This window comes from Coturnix japonica, chromosome 6, assembly GCF_054131305.1.
Source record: "Coturnix japonica strain WE chromosome 6, WE-NBRP24, whole genome shotgun sequence".
Taxonomy (NCBI): domain Eukaryota; kingdom Metazoa; phylum Chordata; class Aves; order Galliformes; family Phasianidae; genus Coturnix; species Coturnix japonica.
Window position 1 is genome coordinate 24,383,794 of NC_140668.1, and position 17,956 is coordinate 24,401,749.

Sequence of the window (17,956 nt, forward strand, 5' to 3'; positions counted from 1 at the left end):
CAGTGCCGTGCCGCCCACTCAGCGCACTCACCTCGCTGTCCGGCCGGCCGGGCTCGCCCCCATCGCTGTCGGTGCTCAGTGCCGCCCCGCTGCGGGCTGTCCCAAAAGTGAAAGAAAAGCGGCTGTGAGCCGCTCTGCCGGGAAAGCACGTGGTGTTCGGTGCGGTTCGGTGCCCGGCTCTGTGCCAGGGGCCGCCATAACCGCCATCCTCTGCCGTGCCGCTTCCCGCGCCCCGCTGCCCCCTCAGCGCCCGCCGCCATGTTGGGACCCATCCGACACCCACAGCCTGGGCTAGTGGAGGTGAACGCTCCGGGCACCGAAGGGGAGGCGGAATGTTGTACCGGGGCTGCTTCGAGGCCGCCATGTCACACCTTTCAGCTCCTGCTGTGCTGTGCTGGCGGCATGTTGAGCCCAGTGCTCCTTGAGACACGAGGGGAGGAGGTGTCCCCTTCCCATGGCAGTACGGGACAGCCCGCTTTGTGGAGGAGAACATCACCCTCTGCCTTCACTAATATCACTACATCCCTATATTTAGCATTCCGAGCTCCCTTCCGAGCACAGTGTTGAAGGGAATCATGAATATAGCAAGAGCTGAGCCCCTTCAGATAAACAGGGAGGAAGGAACAGGATCCTGCTGCCCAAACAGATACTTTCACTTGCTTTCATAATCTCCATATTGTTTTTATTGCTGTCATCAAGTTTGCTCAACAGCGTGAGCACAGTTTGCCCGCAGCTCTGTCTACCCAGCACACAAGGTCCATGTTCATACACTGCTCTCCAAACTCACATCTTCAGCCATACAAGAGGCCAAAAGACAGCCCAAGCCTAGTTATGCTATCTCTCAGTGTTAACTCAGTGTCCGCAGCCTTCAGGATCTCAACCCTTCCTTGCAAGCTCTTTGGGCTCTCCTTTAAAGATCCCAGCATAGCAGATGTATGTGGGTCTTTGCAGAGTACAGTCTCAATGCAGATAGGGTTGCATACAAACAGCAGCGCTTGTCAGGAAAATAAAACAGAACTCAACAGAAGCTGATTCAAACCAACTTGTATTTGGTTTCACACCTGATCTGCTTGTACAAAGAGACCGCTTCTAAAACGTTTGCTTGAGGAATTTAAGCAGCAAATGATTGGGGAAGCTAAAGTCAAGCTGTACGATTAGGTATCTCTAAAAATGCAAGGGGGAAAAAAGAGTTATATTAGTACTGTGTGCTATGTTGGGGTTATCACACAGTCCCACTGAAGGCTTGAAGAGCCGGGTATTGCTGAACCCTGCTTACCTTCCTTGTGATGATCTCAGGATTTTTAATCTCAAAGAAATGAAGCCCTTTGCTGTTCATCAGTGAGGTTAAGGCTGGTTCAATCTCTATAGAATCAGTAAAAGCACTCAGTTATGGCATGGCCATCCTGGCTTTGCAGCTCTCATGTACTGTGACCTTATCATTGTGCTTCAGTGTCCCACAGCCATCAGCATGGCAGGAACTCCCTTTCCCTTATCCCAGCCATTCACAGAAGTGGCTCTTTCCCCATTGCCCTGAACCTAGCAGAAATCCACATCAGCAACGTGAAAAGTGTAATTCCATGCCCTTTCCCCCCCCCACCACCACCGAGACGTGGGAGATATCAGAGTACATCTTCAGCAGATAGGTACAGGAGAACTGATAAGTGCTTTAAAGAGTACTTTGGCACTTCCTTGAAGGGAAAAACTCACTTGAAATCACTTCTGGGATCCCAACAGCTGAGATCATCCTCTGCAGGAAGTTTCTTATGGACCGGTCATTCTGAAAGCCATACAATTCATACAGAGAGGTGCTGTAGCTGTAGTTCAGCAGCAGATGGCCTAAAGAATACTTGCTTATTATACTTAGGACTTACTCCACTTGGATCAGCTGTGCAGTTAATGACTTTAAACTCTATCCTGAAGGGAAGGAAAAAGGGAGAAAACAGCAATAGGGGATGAAGGAATCTTCACTGTACTGCTTTCAGACGGGGGCTAAATGAAGCAATAAAATACCTAAGGAACTCCAGTACTCACTGGGAATCCAAAGGGCGCAAGATGAGTTTCTTTTCCACGTAGGCAGCTTGGATAGTGACCGTGATTTCCTGCACAGAGATGAACAGAGGTAACTCTGCTTGCCTTATAGCAGGGAGCTCTTAAGTGCCTATTCTGCTTTGCTTCCTATAATACAGAGTTTAATGCTCTCTGGCTTCAACTCCAGATATTACCAGCGACCTGGCCAAAGGTCTTGGCAGTCAGGAGATGCAAGAACTGACCTTCTCCATGTATAGAACTGTCACAGGCTCTTCTCCTGGGGGAAAGACGCTGATCTCTACTGCTACCAACGACTTCACAACTGTCCCTTCAGGCTGGAGAGCAATCTCAGGAAGGGCGAGACTCCACACCTTCGCCACAGAATCATTGTAGGAGTTGCCTTGGAAAATCTGGTCAAATAAGGAACAACAGAAGTCAGGCTTTTGTCATATCGCTTCCCAGTTTCATACCCACTTCCCAAGCACTTCCATCCCCCAGAGGATCCATCACAAGAGGCCAACAGCTCCACGGGCTTCAAGGAATCTGTGTCAACCTGGAGAGTGGAGAAATCCTCGACAAGCACAACAGTCTGTCCTTCAGCCTCTGGTTTCTCCACCAGCCCAGCCCAAAACACTTAAGACATCCAGGAATGGACACAAAGTGCTCTGAATAGGACCCAGGTTTACCAAATGTGCTGCCTTCTGTTGTGCTTCTGAGTCTTCAAATTCAAACAGTGCCTTCAGAAACAAAGCAGAAACACGTTGTTAAAAAAACAATACATAAGGGATTATGGTCAGTCCCAGGTCAGCCCAGATGTGGCAGAACATGCACGTGTAGCTTGCAGCCACAGGCAGGGTTCCTCCTGAACCCACTATAGAAAAATCCCACGCCACTTTACAGCTCAGACATCAACCTTTCTATCAACCTCTAAGGGACAGCGCAACCTGCTGGTGTGTTCTTGTTATGAACGCACCCATTTCTGACCAGCTATACATGTAATATGAGGAACAGCCCCTGCAAATCACCTGCAGCTTCTCCCCTCTGAGGGTCAGCTCCAGGCGCCCATCTAGGAAAGCTGCCGAAGCCAGGGAGTTGAGGATGTGTTCTGACAACCAGAAATACAGCATTCGGGATTCAGACAGCAGCGAGGGAGAGAAAACAGAGTCACTGAGGATGTCAGAGTAGTTCTTGTACAGGACGAGGCCCTTGAAAAGAAAGCAAGTGTCGGCAAGGACATGCAGCAGGGAGACAGGACAAAGTGTCAACACCTGCATCTGCCAGCAGTGGTGGCAAGGGGAAGGGCTGCTGGGCTCAGAGCAAACACCACGGGCAGGAAACCTTTGGCTTCCAAGCAGCCCGAATTACTTTACCTTGTGGTGCGATTCTAGATAATTTGCTTTAATTAAGGGATCTGACGCAAGGGAGATATCGAGTCCAATGGCCTCATCTCGGACAAAATTTTCTGCCAGGAGAAAGCACAAGAGCCTTACATTGAAAATACCAGCAGCAGCAGAGCTTGCAACGTGCAGCACAGGGACTTGCTGCAAGTGACCTGGAAGCTGTAAAAGGAGCATGTGCTGGGTTGGGACAGGGGACTCCATCTTTTGAGTGCTAGTGCTGACCCCAGCACTGCTGCTGGCTCTCGGTGGGATCCCAAACTTGTTTTTAAGGGGCTGTTTTAATAGATGTGGTTGCTGTCCTGCTGGGACTCAAATATTAAAGCTGCTCATAAAGGAAACAAGGAGAAAACCAAGGGTACTTGCCTGCTATGTCGTGAACAAAATTTGCCATCACCTGGGCAATGAGATTTATTTCTTTGCACACCTGCAAGAGGAAGGGAGTGTCCTCAGTGTCAGCATTGCCTTGTTTTGTGAATTCCTTTCACCCAGCACTGGGAAGCATGGCTGTCATCTTGCAGCCATACCTCTCTCTTGAGCACAAACTTCAAGGTGAAGGAGATGAAATCGGTGAAGAGCTGCTTCAGCCAGCCCGGCCTGCAGGGATGGGAGCAGTCAGGGGCAGCCAGCGGCCCCACAACAGGAGCAGTGGCTGAGCAGGGGAACAGACTCACTCCTTGTCTCCTTGCAGGTGCAGCTTCAGCTTGTGGAAGGACAGGTAGCAGTCCGAGGCATCGGCAGCCACCTGCTCCTCCTGGCACACTGCACAAATGAAAGGGAAAAGCCGGCAGCTGGGGACAGCTGTGCCCAGTCTATGTGTGTGTGTACAGGGCAGTGGGGAACACCTCCAGCCCTGCATGCCTTCAGAAGCCCATAGCCCAGCTCACACTCCCTGTAGCTCATGGGCAACAGCTGATACTTACACAGTTTTATGTTTATCTGGAGGTCGATGGAAGATTCAATTTCAAAATCAACCGAGTGAAAGAGCTGCAGGCTGTAGGGCAGAACAGAGGACACTCCACACCAGCACATGCAGCTTGTCCCCAGGTACTTACAACCTGCTCAGCCCTCAGGTACTTACAACCAGGCCCCCGCGTAGCCATAAGTCAGGGTCCCTCTGAAGAAGGCTGTCACGTTTTTGATGGCTATATCAATGGCATCGTTCTCTTTGAGCTCCACCTCGCTCTGCTCTATGGACAAGTCGCTGACCTGGATGCTAAGGAAGCAATAAGAGCCCGGTTTGTGGCCAGCCCTCAAAGCTGGTAACACAGAGCAGCGTGTTCCCTTCCCATGTCGTGCTGTCCCCGTGGTGTGGAGGTGCAGCGGTACTCACTTGGCCAGCGTGTAAGCCACCGTGCCCAGCAGCCGCATGGACCTTTCCCCGGTGATGTTTGGGAACTTGGCGTTCTTGAACGCAGCCTGAATGAGCCGCGCCGTCTCCTGGTTCACTGTCCATAGAAGAAAAGGACAAAGGTACCACAGTGCCATCTCCTGGCTGCGAGCATCCTCCTCTGTGTGTAGCACCATTGGTGGGGCTGTGATCGCCCTTTGCAGTAGCGTTAATTCTTCTCCTGTGCTCAGAGTCCCCAAACCCTCACAATAAAACCCCAAACCATGGTAGCAGGGACAGCCTGCTTCCCCCATGCACTGACCAACCCCAGGAGGTGAGACTACAGCAAGGAACGAAACCCAGCACTGATTTTCTCCAGCTCTTCCACCCCAGCACAGAACACTGGTAAGACTTTGGGAAGCTGTCCCTGTTCAGCTCAGGCAGTATAAGTGCCCATGGTTCAACCTGCACCCCCAAAGAAGTTATAGCAGCACTTACACAGCAATGCCGCAGGCTTGGTCATCCTGCAGACGATCCCAGTGACGCTGTATGGCACCGGCCCGAACTCACAGGCTGCTGCTGCATGGATGAGCATCAGCAAGATCCTGGCCGTCCCCAGCCTCATCCCTCCGGCCCACAGCATCCCCGGCTGGAGCAGTGCGTGCCAACAGGAGCGGCTGAATCTCGGGTGTGGAGAAGGCTGCTTTCATAGCTCCGAGCAGGACGTGACCTGCTTCCTCCGCTTATCAAAACTCATCACACGTTTCCTAATCTTCCTATAGTTTCCTTGAGCCCTGTCTGGTCGCTTGTTGTCTTCCTCCTGCAGCTGCCAAGGCCGTGGTAACTCGGGGTGCACTGCATTGCAGTGGGAGAATGAGGGACAAGGAGTGGGAGAAAGTGCAAGGAGCAGCCTGGGTTGTGCACTGCCTCCAGCCTGCCCATCGTTTGCTCATGCACATGCATTCCACGCTTTGTATTCCCACTTCCCTGCAAATTTGTGTTTAGAAAAGGTTAGAAACCCAAACCTGCTCTTTGCACCCCACCAACCTTGGAACCCATCACAAACCAAGCTGCAGGACAAACAAGGGCTGAGTTATTCCATCAGCAAGACCCACAAACCACCTCCCTTGGCCATCAGTCTCATGGCTGAAAGCAAGAACTTTGGGTGCTGCAAGAGCACAGAGCAAAGCGCTGCTGTCCCCAGCAGAGGGGTGAGCACGTCTCCTCCAGCAGCCCACGTCCGGCAGCCCCCGCCCTGAGCTTTGTTTTCTTCCTGAGTTGAGAAAGTGAACGGCCTCCAGTACCCGCAGGAGCACTGCCGGTCAGCGACCTGCGAATTAAAGCTATTTGACAGAGCAAACTCTCAGCTACCAAACACTTTTTCAGTGGTCACCAGCATCAGCTGTGCATTTTCACCAGCGACAAACAACAGCCCACATGCTGTGCTTATAAGAACCTGCACCAGCAGACCCACTGCTTTATGGTGTTTCATCACTTGCCACCTCCTTGTGCTCACATCCACTGTTTGGTCTCCATAAACGTTCAGCAAGCACTGATGAATGTCAGCAGGTGCCATTTTTCCCCACGTGGAGTTTACCTGGTGTCACAGCCCTGCTCCTTGCTGGATTGCCAGGCCTGGTCCAGCACTGGGGCTGAAGTGACCCAGCAGAACCCAATGGGACAGGTCTCCATGGCATCCTTTGAGACGCCACCCAGAATCCACCACTGGCTGCTCGTGCTTCGCTGAGGACTCATTTTGCAATGAAAACACACTGTGCCTCTCCAAAAGGCCCCTTTTTTGAGGGGAGGAGGGATGTTTCTAGGATGGTTTTCTTCTCTGCAAGGAAACAAAGATCTCTCATTTTCAGGGCAGGGAAGCAGCAGTCCTGGTGGGGCAGCCTTGCTGGGAGCAGGAATGGTGGGAACAGATTGATGGTTGTGATCTTTGAGCTCTTTTCCACCCTTAACAATTGTGTGACACTTTGGTTTCATGTGCACTTCCAACATCAGATGCCATTTGGCCAGACACCACCTGTTGCACAACATCAGTGGGAAAGTTCAACTCGTATTGCCACGCCACCAACATCCACCTCCAACGTCATCAAACAGGGGCATTACTTTCAGAGCCGTCCTTGTGAGTGAATCCCAGAACAGCTGAGGTTGGAAGGGACCTTACAGCCCATCCAGTTCCAACCCCTGCCATGGGCTGGGTGCCCCCCAATGACTCAGGGCCCATCCAGGTATGGGGCACCCACAGCCCTGAGTAGCAGTTCCAGGGCCTCACTACCCACTGAGCAACTGCCTCCTGACATCCAACCTGCATCTCCTGTTAGTATAAGACTATTTTCCTTTGTCCTATCACCATCAGACCCTATAAACAGATGATCTCCCTCCTGTTCCTAAAGTTGCCCTCAATAAGGGGCTAAAGACAGAACAGCACAGCATCAGTTTTACCCCTCAGCCATTCCCAGCCCGCAGGAGGGCAGGGGAGGACAAGGCACTGCAGGGCATTGACCTCCTGCAGGAAAGGAAGGGCCAGGCAGCCTCCACCTACAACAACAGTGCCACAAACATCAAACATCTCTGCCCTGGAGTAACCAGCCCTGAGGGCAGCACAGGGACATCAGCCTGTCCCCTGCACAAGGCCAGGCTGTCCACTGGAGCCCCTACCCCCGCCCACCCCATACTCAGACATTGTTGGTGGTGCTGTTAAGACTTACCCTGAATTGACCCAAAGCCTCGTGGCCTTTCAATTTCAAGCAGAGCACACAACGTGCTCTGCTGTAGAGCACATGCAAGTACAGATAAGCGACCGCAGATTTTATTGAATCAAAGCCCTCAGCCACATCGAAGGAAACAAACACAACAGAGTTGCTGTCGAGTGAAAACGCCTCTACATTAAATACAGGTCTCAGACTGCTTTGATTTCATATCTAAAGCAGTCAAATCAAGTCTTGCATAAACTCTTGATTGAAATTGAATGCACTTAACTCCTCTCCCGTGATTTGAGAGCAGAGAAAAAGAAATCAGCCTTGAGTATGAAGGACGTGTTGGGCAGTTGGAAACCTGCAGCTCCACTGAGGTCACTGTGCCCCACAGCTGCCCCTTCAGCCAAGGAAATGGCACAATGCATCTCTCATAGGAAAATATTTACAAAGCGGAATTTAAAACACCATTGAAGCAATTGAACAGTAGATCTTTCCTAAAAACCTGCTAATGCTCATCTAGCAATTGAAGGTACTACACTCAGTGTAATTTAAATAGCATTTGAAACATTCCAACAGGAATCACATTGCACGGAAGAAGCAATTTGCTTCTCTAACATCTCTGCACACCTGCTCAGAGCCTGTGCGTTTAGTGCACAAGATTACAATGCCAAGCCTCTACAAAGGTACCCAATAAATGCTACGGAAGAAAGTTCTTTGGAATGAGGGCAATCATCTTGTGTCTGTATTGCAACAACTTAAGGCCTCTTGCAGTTTCATCAGTGAAGGCCAGAGAAATGCCACACGTTTTCACTCCTGCTTTGGGGTTGGCATCTGATTTGCTCAGGACTGGAGCTCACTGACATTCCACAGAAGGAAATGGTGCCATTTCAGTTACGGGTCAGTCTGGGCCCTTCTGGAAGAAGGGATGCAAAGAAGGTCTTGAAGAACAGCCACGCTGTGCTCATAAGGGACGGGTTGGCCTGTGGCAGCTCTGGCAGAACTTGTCCAGCATCAGGAAGGGCCTCAGGTTCCTCTGCTCCGCCTGCATTCCCTCCCTGCTGAAAGGAAGAACACTCAGTGAGAACCACTGCAGAAGTGCATTAGGGTAATTGGGTGCTAAGCTGCATCGTTACTCAAATTGCACTGTCAGTATAAAACCTACATAGTGCTTCTCTATTGAAGTAACCCCCAACAACCCAAGTTAAGAATATACTGAACCCAAGTTAAGAACATACTGCTTAGGACAGATGCATACATGGCTTATGTGGTCAGGTGTTTCCTTTATAGCTAATTAACTCAGCAAACACTGACAACAACCCCAAGCATTGCTGGAAATGCAGGACTCCACCTGCTCTCATACTCCAACCTGAGTTCCGTTACAGAACTTAGGCTGCAACAGGCCACTCCAACACCCAACAAGTAGAAGATAACACACAGCACTTCAGCGCCCCACAAGAGGAAGCAGGCTGGCAATGCAGAATTCTCACTGCTTGTGTAATTAATACACAGTAAAAACCTCACTGCATCTCATGCTCATGTTGTATAAAACACAATACCTGCAAGTTATTGTTCTGGTCCTGGTTTACAGCAGCCTGAGGAGGGACGTTATCTGGGAAAGGCTGTGCTCGTCGTTGTCTAAAGGGGAACCATCCAACATGGTGCCTGAGGGAAGGCAATATATTTGTGTGGTTACACGTGACTCCTTCCTGCCACATCAAGGTAACTGAATAACATTGCATTTGGGGACTAACAACAGTGCATTTCAGGAGTTGATGAAGCCATTGGCTTTCTTTCTACAAGTCCGCACATACAGAAGTGCATTTTTAAGCTGCAGTTTCAACTCTGAGCCTGACAGGAACTCACAGACCTGCACCCATTACCTCACTGGTGATCAAACAGTGTATGAGGACACAGACAGCCCAGAAATGCCCCCCAAGGGCGGGCTATCTGTATTCTACTCACGATTTATCCCCAGTTTTTGCCTTCTAGAGCAGCTTAGAAGCAACTCACAAGATCACTTCAAGCTTTGTGTTCTAATAACAAAAACTCACATGGCTACATGACTTACAGAGAAGAAGCAAGGCTCCCTCCCAAGATTTCAAGCACTTGTCAACTGCTTCCCAACTTCCACAGAGCTGCTGTGGCTTTACACTAGGAGTTACTTTGTCTTCCAATAGTTTTCCAAAAGGAAAATCAACTACACCAGAAGAGGGGGCAAGATGATTCCCCATCACCTATCCTTTCTACTCTGAACCCAGAGGCTGTAACTGTATTTCTGCTGAATGCCAAGGTGTACCAAGGTTCACCTTCTCCAGGTACAGAAGCCCCATAGAGCTCTATGAAAGCTCACCTCCCCCCAGAGCGCAGCACTTCAATGCAACATCTGACAACACTCAATATCCAGCTTGATACATCAGAACACACACGCACTTACAGATACATCAGAACAGTGCCACCCATAACCAGGAGGAATCTGCTGACACTGGAGTAGAAATAAACGATGTTGACAAAAACATAGAACAGCGTTGCAGAGTAGAGCCAGTCCAGCCAGTCTCGATTGCCACCTTCCTCCTCTTCCCCCATGAGAGGACCTCCCTGGGCGTTCATCCTTAAGTTCTGGTTGGCCACCACGTTGGCTTGAGGAGCAGCATTCTGGTCCCCAGGTTGGTTTTGTGCAGGAAATGGGTCTGGGACAGGAGCTGGGGGTGTCACTGGGATCTCCTGAGAACGCCGTGTGGAGGTCGGGTCAGTAGATGCAGCAGTAGAAGCCAAGCTGCAAAGCAGAGAAATGCGGTGTAAACCTTTTAAAGCTGAGCAGACACTGAGAACTTGGCCACCTCAGTAGTTCAGAACCACCAATCAGATCACATACAACTTAAGAAAAGGCTGAGCTTCACAATGGCCCAAAGCAAGCTCTGGCTCTGCCTGTGGTAACTTCCATGACTTCCAAGTCAAACTACACACCTTCCCATTAGCAATAACTTCACAACAAGTTGCTCTGATCAATCTGAATGTGCTCTGGAAGGCTGCTACAGCTCTTGGCTTTAACTCTGTGACCAGTTTCCCATCTGTGGGTAACTTTAAGCAGTCAAAGAACACTGTAAGGAGCAAACATCACAGCAGAAGTAAATTCCCTGCAGAAAAGCAGAGTACAACAGTGGAGCACTAAATCCTCTGACTGCATCATAAGAAAACTAGCAGTCCTTCATCTTCTGCATTTCCTTCTATTAGTTCCTACCATCCCCTAGCAGCTTCAGGAAGACTTACTATTGCATGTAGTATTGCCTTGCATAGATCTGTTGAAGCCAGGACATCTGAAGCATGCTGTAGGTTGTGTACAGAGAAAACCCAGGAGGCACCGCTTGGAAACCATGCTGAGGTGTTTCAGGCCTGTGGAAAATTTAAATGACGTGTGTTAAATACCAGAAAAGCCACAAGAGCCATTAATTGCAGGACATCAGATGGCCTCTGCTATTTCCTGCACTGAAACAAGAATTCTCCCCTCAAGTACTAAAAACATCTCTCCCCCAAAGGATAAAAGCAAGATTTGCCATTATAACAGTGTCACATTAACTGGATTTTATACATCCTTAGCACCTCCAGCCTGTTCTCCACTGCACAGGACTTAATGCACATACTAGGCCTGGCATCCAGTCTGCCCAAGCAGGCCTATGAGGATCAAGTAATGGACTTACCTGGCACCAGCTTCTGCTGCTGCTGCCTGACCACCAGGAGAGCATCCCAGCCGTCCACCATCTGAAGCAGCAGCAGCTGGTTCTTGATTAGCTTCTGTCGTCAGCTTTGGCTGAGCAGCTTTAACCTGTAGGGAAACCATAACTACCTGAGGGGCTGTTCAGAACACCATGCAAATCTCAAACTATTTCAGCACACAGTTCTTATTTTAGAGAAACTGTTTCACATCTCACAAGGATCCTGCAGGTGCCACAGTACTGTCCCTGTACTTAATCCTGTGCTACAAAGCACCTCCATCTCTATTTTAGAGCCCCTTAATAGTGACTCATACATACAACACCATATGTGACAGGCATTTCATGGCTTTACCCCCATTCAGGTCCCATCTGGTTACAGAAGAACAACTTAAAAAAGAACTAAGGGATCTGTGCTCAAGACAAACCAACTTATCAACTACCATGACTAGTGCATGCACACCCATCTGCAGTACACAGACATAATTCAAGAGCTGCTCTGGGGCGATACAGCTGCATAGTAGTCAGAGGGTGACTCACAGCTGGCAACACACATAGGAAAAGCTCAAATTGCTCAGTCCAGACAGCACAAACACCTCTACAAACATCACTACATATACTACAAGTGAGTTTAGACAGTGACACTTCAGTAAGTCATGAGAACAGCCACCTAACTTCCCCTCTGCCAGCTGAGTAACACATCTTCCTTTACATCTCTTCTTCCACACACAGCAATGAGAGCTGCCCCCACTGACTGCATAACCCACTGTATGGGAGAGCCCGGCTATGTCAGGCCTTATATCATTAAGCAGGCCAGGCAGCAGCACTCCCCCAGGCAGCACACTACAACTATGCTATACCTTTGATATTTCCCAACAGGTGCCACCCAGATCTGTACTGGACAAGGCAGCAGCTGCTTCTGAGCTTAATTTAACTACATTGTCACAGGGTAAACACCGAGAGTATCACAGCATGAACAGGAAACACCTGCAGCACTGAAAGCAGTGCCATAACTCAGTGTAAATACCTCCGTGCTGCTCTCTGGTACATCTATAGGAGCCCTCACGTTGTAGACCAGGTGCAGAGCGTGCAGCTCCTCCTGCTGAGAGACACAGGACACATGAGAGAAGCCCCCCCATATTGGAGCGCTTCAGCACAGGATGGAGCATTGATCCTACCCCGGGCAGGAACTCCTGCAGGAGCTGATGGTCCAGCAGCAGCTTCCCGCAGTAGATCAACTTCTGCTCGTCCTCAGCCTAAAGAAAACACAGAGAAAGGAATGACCCCCACCTCAGAGCACATACAGCCGCCATAGGCCCCATGCAGCTCCTTGCTCCCAAGGTCTCACGGTGCCGCAACCTCCCCCAGGCGTTGCGTCATCCCGCCCCCCCACCCCGCACTCCTTACGGGCTCCCCGGGTGCCCTGCGGCGCAGCTCGGCCTTCAGGCGCCTCACAGTCCACGCGGGCGCTGCGCGGAGCCGCATGTCGGGGTGTCGCCGCGCGGGGCTGCGCACCAACAGCGACAAGCTCAGCTCCTCCGCCATGGCGCGTGTGTGGCGGCCCCCCGCCTCCGCCCTTTATATAGCTTCCTTCCAAGCCACGCCCACTTCCGCCCCGCCCGACCGCAGAGGCGCGGTGGCTGCATGCGATTGGCTGAGAGGGAGGAGGGGGCGGACACGTGGGCCAATGGGAAGCAGCCTCGCGTGCAGGAACGAGGAGGGGCGGCGGGTGTTCGGCGCCGCTTCGCCATAGTAACCGGGACAGCGCCGGGCAGCGGAGCGCTGTGGTAGCAATGAAGGCCGCGGTGCAACACCGGGACCCGGGTTCGAATCCCCCCTGTGGCGCAAGTGGTAGAAGTGCCGCTCTGCTACACATGAGGCTCGAATCCCGGGGGTTGGACTCGGTGATCTCTAAGGTCCCTTCCAACCCGCACCAGACTGTGATACTGTGATACTATGATGATATGATACTCTCGGGCCGGGCTCTGAACCGGGCCGCGGTGACATGGCGGTGACATGGCGGTGACATGGCGGTGACATGGCGGTGACATGGCGGTGCTTTGGCGCTGTGTCCAGCTCCACACCCTGCAGCCCGGCTTCCTCGGGCCCAAAGCGGTGACCATGGGGTGGCCGCAGTCTCGGTGCTGCGCAGCTCAGTGCGCTGAGCACAGGGTGCAGCTCAGGTAGGAGCCGCAATGAGCCCGGTGCATTGGACCCGAGGTGCCGGGCTCCCGGTGCCCTCTGTCCCTGTTACCTGCGTCAGCGCTGAGCCCGCTGTCAGCGGGATTATGTGTCTGACCTCATTGCGCTGACACGTTAACCCCGGGGCAGCACGGCTCTGCTCCCGTGTGCTGCTGGGCACAGCACCGGGAGCCGGGGCTGCACCGGGAGTGTCAGTCAGCGCTGGGGGCAGGCTGCCCATGCTCGGCTCTCACAGCCGTAGTGTCTGTTTTATTGCCGGTCCCACCGCTGTGTCCGTGACCCCGCACTCCCGGGGTCCCCCCGCTCCCGGTCCCTCCCCCGTTGCTACAGCGACGTTGTCATCGCGCTCCTCCCGCCCCACGGCCCCGCCCCCGAGCCCCGCCTCGACCAATGGCAGCGCGCCGCCAGGCCGGGCCGCGGTGACGTCATGGCCGGTGAAAATCCCCCGTGGCCGCGGGAGCGACGGGGCGGCGCGGGCAGCATGGCCAGACTGCAGCGGGCACCGGGCGGGGCCGGGGGGACCGTCATCGAGGTCAAGAGCAAGGTAAGAGACCGTGACGTGACGGTACCGGTACCGATACAGGTGCTGATGGTGCCGATACCGGTGCTGATACCGGTGCCGATGCCGGTGCTGATGGTGCCCGCCCGCCCCGGCAGTACAGGTGGGGGCGGCATATCTCAGCGGCATCCCGGCCGTTCGTGGCCCTGCTCCGCTCCCGGTGCCGCAGCGGTGCCGGTGCCGTACGGACGGGGATACCGTCATCCCGCCCTCTGTGCGCGGTGAAGGGCGCAGCACCGGGAGCGCTCGGCAGGTGCCCGGCGGCGGCGGGGGCAGCCGTACGTTTAGATGTGCACGTGTGGGTTCGGTGTCCGGTCACAGCGGGGGCTCCTCGGGCCAGATGTGCATCCGGGCACCTCCGTTCCCTCCGGCGTGAGGGGGCATCCAGATGTGTACACGCATCCAGATGTGCGGGTGCATCCAGATGTGTACACGCATCCAGATGTGTACACGCATCCAGATGTGTGGGTGCATCCAGATGTGCCCCCCCAGCACACCCTCGCCCAGCTGTGCTCTGCCAGCCCCCAGCCCTGCACTCACACAATGTGCCTCCTCCAGATGTGCCTCCGCCTGCCCCTGTGTCCCCACGTGCCCCCTCCCCATTAATGCGTGCCCCATTAATAACAGCTGGGGTCCTGCCAACCCTCCTCCAGCTCTGACCACCTTTTCCTCCTCCTCCTGCTCTGCAGTTCGATGCCGAGTTCCGTCGCTTTGCCATGAAACGCTCCAGCGCCGGCACCTTCCAGGACTTCTATCACCTACTGCAGAACGTGCATCAGATCCCCCGCCTGGATGTGCTGCTGGGCTACACCGACGTGCACGGCGACCTGCTGCCCATCAACAACGACGACAACTACCACAAGGCTCTGTCCTCCGCCAACCCCCTGCTCAGGGTCATCATCCAGAAGAAGGGTCAGTGGTGGCTGGAGAAGGGCTGGGATCTATTGCTTGGGATACACAGGGTGAATGGCAGTGTTCTTCTGGCCCTGTTCTTCTCTTTGTGCTGGGGGGTGGCTTGGGAGGAGGTGACGCCACGGCCACCCAGCCCATGTGTTTCACCTCTTGGAAGTCGCCTTTGCAGCTGGGCTGGTGTGGGCTCCATGCAGTGCAGCTTCCTTGTGCCAGGCTGCAAAATAGCTGTGATAGCAACAGCCCAAGTGCAGCTGCATGGGATGGACCCTGAGCACTGTGGGGGCTCCAGCACGTGGCATTGGCCCAGGTCCCCAGGTGAGGGGTGATGTTGTGCTGCTGTCAGATTCCTTGTGCTCTTGCATTGGTTTCCTCCAGTGCCACTCAAGCAGCTCCCAACCATCCCTTCCTGCACCCGGGCAGCAGCACGAGGCAGGATCCTGGCAGAGGGGCTGCAAGAGGGGCACACAGAGAGGCCAGGAGCGAGCCCTGCGTGAGTCATGGCTGATTTAGAATGGATCCAGGTCATTCCAGGGCTGGGCTGTAGTCAAACCAGTCCCCGGGTTGGTGAGGATCACAGGCAGAGCTTCATTCATACACTGGGTGCAGGGGGAGCATGCATGCAGCGTGTCCGGATGTGTGGGTTTGGAGTCCCCATGCAGTGGGTTTGAAAAGCAAAAGCCACAACACGTTGGCTCCCTGTGCCACCACCCACACATAGAAGTAGTGGAGACATCCCAGTGGTGCCCAGCTGGGGGTGGGTGCTCAGCCCCAGGGCTGGGCTCAGGCTCACAGGGAGGGCAGGAGGATTCCCGGTGCATCCCCAAGGCGCTGAGCAGCACAGCCCGGCTGCCTCTCGCCCCCCAGAGAGCAGCCATGTGCTGAAATAGCTGTGGGAAAGCCTCCACCGCCCTTCCCAAAGCTAAAAATAAGGCAGGCGGTGAGTGCAGGGAGATATTTATAACCCAGGAGCCCTGGCAGCCCAGCTCGTCCTGGGAGAAACCCCGCGTCCCTGCAGTGCCATGGGCTGCCCCGTGCCCAGAGCAGGGTCTGGTGCTGGCAGGGAGCTCCTGCACTTGGCAGCCTCTTCCATGGGTGCTGCACTGCGTAGAACGATGCCTTCCCCTTGCTGTGGCACCGGGGCCAGGCTTTCTCAGCATCCTCCTGAGGTCATTTTGGGACTGGGTGCTCTCTGTATCGGTGGCAGAACAGCTGCTGGTTCTGCAGGCTGGGCTCTGAGGATGCTCATAAACCATGTGCAGTGTTGGAGGGATGCAGCAGCAACACAGCATTGAGATCTGAGCTCCCCCATGGAAAGGGGTGGGGAGAAACCAGAAAGAGCCCAGGCAATGTTCCCTGGCCCCTAGGGGATGCAGTGAAGGGAGAGAATTGGGGGAGATGGCACCCACTGAACAGCCCCAGAGTGGTTGGTTGGGGGGAATAGAGCCAGACCCTGCATAGCAGTGCCTGGAGGTGGAATGAGGTGCTGGCAGAATGCATGGGTTGGGAGGTGGGGGGCCGTGGGGACCCTGCAGCCCTGGGATGGGGCACTGGGAGGTGGGTGTCTCTGTTCTGAGTGTGGCAGGGCTCTGTGGCCCTGACCTGGTCATTCTGTTCCAACAGGGATAAGGGACTGGGTCACGTGTGGGGAGCTGGCATGTGTGCCACAAAGCAAGGCACAGCAGCGGCCCCCAGGCTGGCAGAGCCGGCAGCTCAAGCGTTAAACTGCAGAGCTTGGCTTAAAGTGTGATTAAGGCTGAATCACCGCCTGGATCCCACTAATCCCAGCCCTGTGTACACTGGGTAATCCCAGGAGATGGGCCCAGAGGAGACAGCAAGAGCCGGGGCGATGTTTGGTGGGGAAGGCTGGTGAGCTCATGGCCGCTGTGTGGTGCTGAGCCCTTTCTGACCTCATCCCCCTTTGCTCCCCACAGCAGAATCGGATGCTGGTGTCTTCGCCTCCAACTCATTGCAGAGGAAGAAGAAGGGGCTGCTGCGCCCCACGCACTGCAGGGCCAAACCTCACCTCCTCATCGGCATGCCACAGGACTTCCGACAGATCTCCTCCATCATCGACGTGGACATCCTGCCCGAGACGCACCGCCGCGTGCGGCTGCACAAGCACGGCTCCGACAAACCGCTGGGCTTCTACATCCGCGACGGCGTCAGCGTGCGCGTGGCCCCGCAGGGCGTCGAGAAGGTGCCCGGCATCTTCATCTCCCGCCTGGTGAAGGGCGGCCTGGCGGAGAGCACGGGGCTGCTGGCGGTGAGCGATGAGATCCTGGAGGTCAATGGCATCGACGTGGCCGGCAAGTCTCTGGACCAGGTGACGGACATGATGGTGGCCAACAGCCACAACCTCATCATCACCGTCAAACCGGCCAACCAGCGCAACAACGTCATCCGCAGCAGCAAAGCCTCGGGCAGCTCAGGGGTGTCCACGGACAGCACCCCCAGCCAGCAGACCCCCAGCCCGGCCTCGCAGTACCTCAGCAACTACAGCACAGCCGAGAGCGACGAGGAGGGCGACCTGGTCATCGAGAGCGACGGCGCGCCCCACTACGGCCCCATGGGCTGCCCCAATGGGGGCCCTGCTGACGGACCCCTCCCTCCCAGCCTGTCCCCGCACAGCTCACAGGGCTCCCTGCAGTCCCTGGGCAGCCACGACGGCAGCCCCGGCCGGGGCAGCGTGCAGGAGGATGGCACCCTGCTCACCCTATAGCCGGACTGCTGGTGGGCACCGTGGCAGTGGGACTGAGCGGGGCTACCTCTGCCCTGTCCTTACCCTGGAGCCTGCTCCTGCCGGGCACTGCCCATCTGAGCCCCTCACCTCCCTTCTTCCACCCACGTGGGTTTTTTAATTATTTTATCAAAGCGTGCATCATCAAGTAATATATTGCAATGGACAGTAAAACCTTTTCTAAAAAACACCCCGTTTGTCCATCATTTGCATTGCTGCAGGGGCCAGCAGTCTCCATCCAGGACAGCAGATGGGTTTGGTGCTTTGGGATGGGGCAGTTGTGTCCCTAACAGTTCTGCACACACATACCTTTGCTGTTTTCCAGGTGAGCCCAGCAAGGCTAACTGCAGAGCTGCCTTACAGTACATGCTCAGAA

The 17,956-nt window shown here is 54.1% G+C and overlaps 4 protein-coding genes across 18 annotated transcripts in view; 1 reads left to right on the forward strand and 3 right to left on the reverse strand.

Moving 5' to 3' along the window:
- The window catches only part of NLRC5 (NLR family CARD domain containing 5), a 34,033-nt gene extending 33,379 nt beyond the window's left edge, over positions 1 to 654 (reverse strand). For 3 of the 8 annotated variants that reach the window (XM_085551711.1, XM_085551709.1, XM_085551710.1), the window contains exon 1: positions 32 to 275. The gene's annotated coding sequence lies outside the window, so the exon portion shown is untranslated. Of the gene's footprint in view, positions 1 to 31 lie in introns of all 8 variants that reach the window. The other 5 variants (XM_015873643.3, XM_085551708.1, XM_015873639.3 and 2 more) reach the window with 3 other exon arrangements.
- A 375-nt stretch (positions 655 to 1,029) lies between these two features.
- CETP (cholesteryl ester transfer protein) lies at positions 1,030 to 5,765 on the reverse strand. Its single transcript, XM_015873732.3, has 16 exons — positions 5,254 to 5,765; positions 4,759 to 4,873; positions 4,507 to 4,641; positions 4,349 to 4,419; positions 4,100 to 4,187; positions 3,953 to 4,022; positions 3,792 to 3,852; positions 3,399 to 3,490; positions 3,054 to 3,233; positions 2,715 to 2,765; positions 2,271 to 2,438; positions 2,032 to 2,099; positions 1,872 to 1,914; positions 1,708 to 1,777; positions 1,277 to 1,362; positions 1,030 to 1,164 (listed from the first exon to the last, which is right to left on the reverse strand). The coding sequence occupies exons 1-16, from the start codon at positions 5,396 to 5,398 to the stop codon at positions 1,090 to 1,092; spliced, it is 1,518 nt and encodes a 505-aa protein (XP_015729218.2). The 5' UTR covers positions 5,399 to 5,765; the 3' UTR covers positions 1,030 to 1,089.
- A 1,789-nt stretch (positions 5,766 to 7,554) lies between these two features.
- On the reverse strand, positions 7,555 to 12,726 carry HERPUD1 (homocysteine inducible ER protein with ubiquitin like domain 1). Of its 7 annotated transcripts, none has more exons than XM_085551741.1 (8): positions 12,578 to 12,726; positions 12,349 to 12,426; positions 12,198 to 12,269; positions 11,159 to 11,283; positions 10,731 to 10,853; positions 9,898 to 10,236; positions 9,020 to 9,125; positions 7,555 to 8,518 (listed from the first exon to the last, which is right to left on the reverse strand). In XM_085551741.1, exons 1-8 carry the CDS (start codon positions 12,713 to 12,715, stop codon positions 8,351 to 8,353), a joined length of 1,149 nt encoding a protein of 382 aa, XP_085407867.1. In that variant the 5' UTR covers positions 12,716 to 12,726; the 3' UTR covers positions 7,555 to 8,350. The 7 variants fall into 7 exon arrangements, with proteins under 7 accessions (XP_085407867.1, XP_015729235.2, XP_015729236.2 ...); XM_015873749.3 differs by having other exon boundaries at positions 7,555 to 8,521; XM_015873750.3 differs by having other exon boundaries at positions 12,198 to 12,272.
- Positions 12,727 to 12,787: 61 nt separating this feature from the next.
- On the forward strand, positions 12,788 to 17,770 carry PARD6A (par-6 family cell polarity regulator alpha). Of its 2 annotated transcripts, none has more exons than XM_015873754.3 (3): positions 12,788 to 13,916; positions 14,621 to 14,843; positions 16,775 to 17,770. In XM_015873754.3, the coding sequence occupies exons 1-3, from the start codon at positions 13,800 to 13,802 to the stop codon at positions 17,560 to 17,562; spliced, it is 1,128 nt and encodes a 375-aa protein (XP_015729240.2). In that variant the 5' UTR covers positions 12,788 to 13,799; the 3' UTR covers positions 17,563 to 17,770. The 2 variants fall into 2 exon arrangements, with proteins under 2 accessions (XP_015729240.2, XP_015729241.2); XM_015873755.3 differs by having other exon boundaries at positions 16,778 to 17,770.
- Positions 17,771 to 17,956: the final 186 nt, after the last annotated feature.

Excerpts from the sequence above, each read along its gene's own strand:
- PARD6A (XM_015873754.3), top strand. The coding sequence starts at position 13,800 with ATGGCCGGTGAAAATCCCCCGTGGCCGCGGGAGCGACGGGGCGGCGCG. Across the intron at positions 13,917-14,620 it reads TCATCGAGGTCAAGAGCAAG|TTCGATGCCGAGTTCCGTCG; the intron begins GTAAGAGACCGT and ends CCTGCTCTGCAG. Across the intron at positions 14,844-16,774 it reads GGTCATCATCCAGAAGAAGG|CAGAATCGGATGCTGGTGTC; the intron begins GTCAGTGGTGGC and ends TGCTCCCCACAG.
- CETP (XM_015873732.3), bottom strand. The coding sequence starts at position 5,398 with ATGCTGTGGGCCGGAGGGATGAGGCTGGGGACGGCCAGGATCTTGCTG. Across the intron at positions 4,642-4,758 it reads GTGGCTTACACGCTGGCCAA|CATCCAGGTCAGCGACTTGT; the intron begins GTGAGTACCGCT and ends TTGCTTCCTTAG. Across the intron at positions 1,915-2,031 it reads TTGCGCCCTTTGGATTCCCA|GATAGAGTTTAAAGTCATTA; the intron begins GTGAGTACTGGA and ends CCTTCCCTTCAG.
- HERPUD1 (XM_015873748.3), bottom strand. The coding sequence starts at position 12,715 with ATGGCGGAGGAGCTGAGCTTGTCGCTGTTGGTGCGCAGCCCCGCGCGG. Across the intron at positions 12,427-12,577 it reads GCAGGGCACCCGGGGAGCCC|GCTGAGGACGAGCAGAAGTT; the intron begins GTAAGGAGTGCG and ends TGTTTTCTTTAG. Across the intron at positions 12,273-12,348 it reads TGCAGGAGTTCCTGCCCGGG|CAGGAGGAGCTGCACGCTCT; the intron begins GTAGGATCAATG and ends TGTGTCTCTCAG.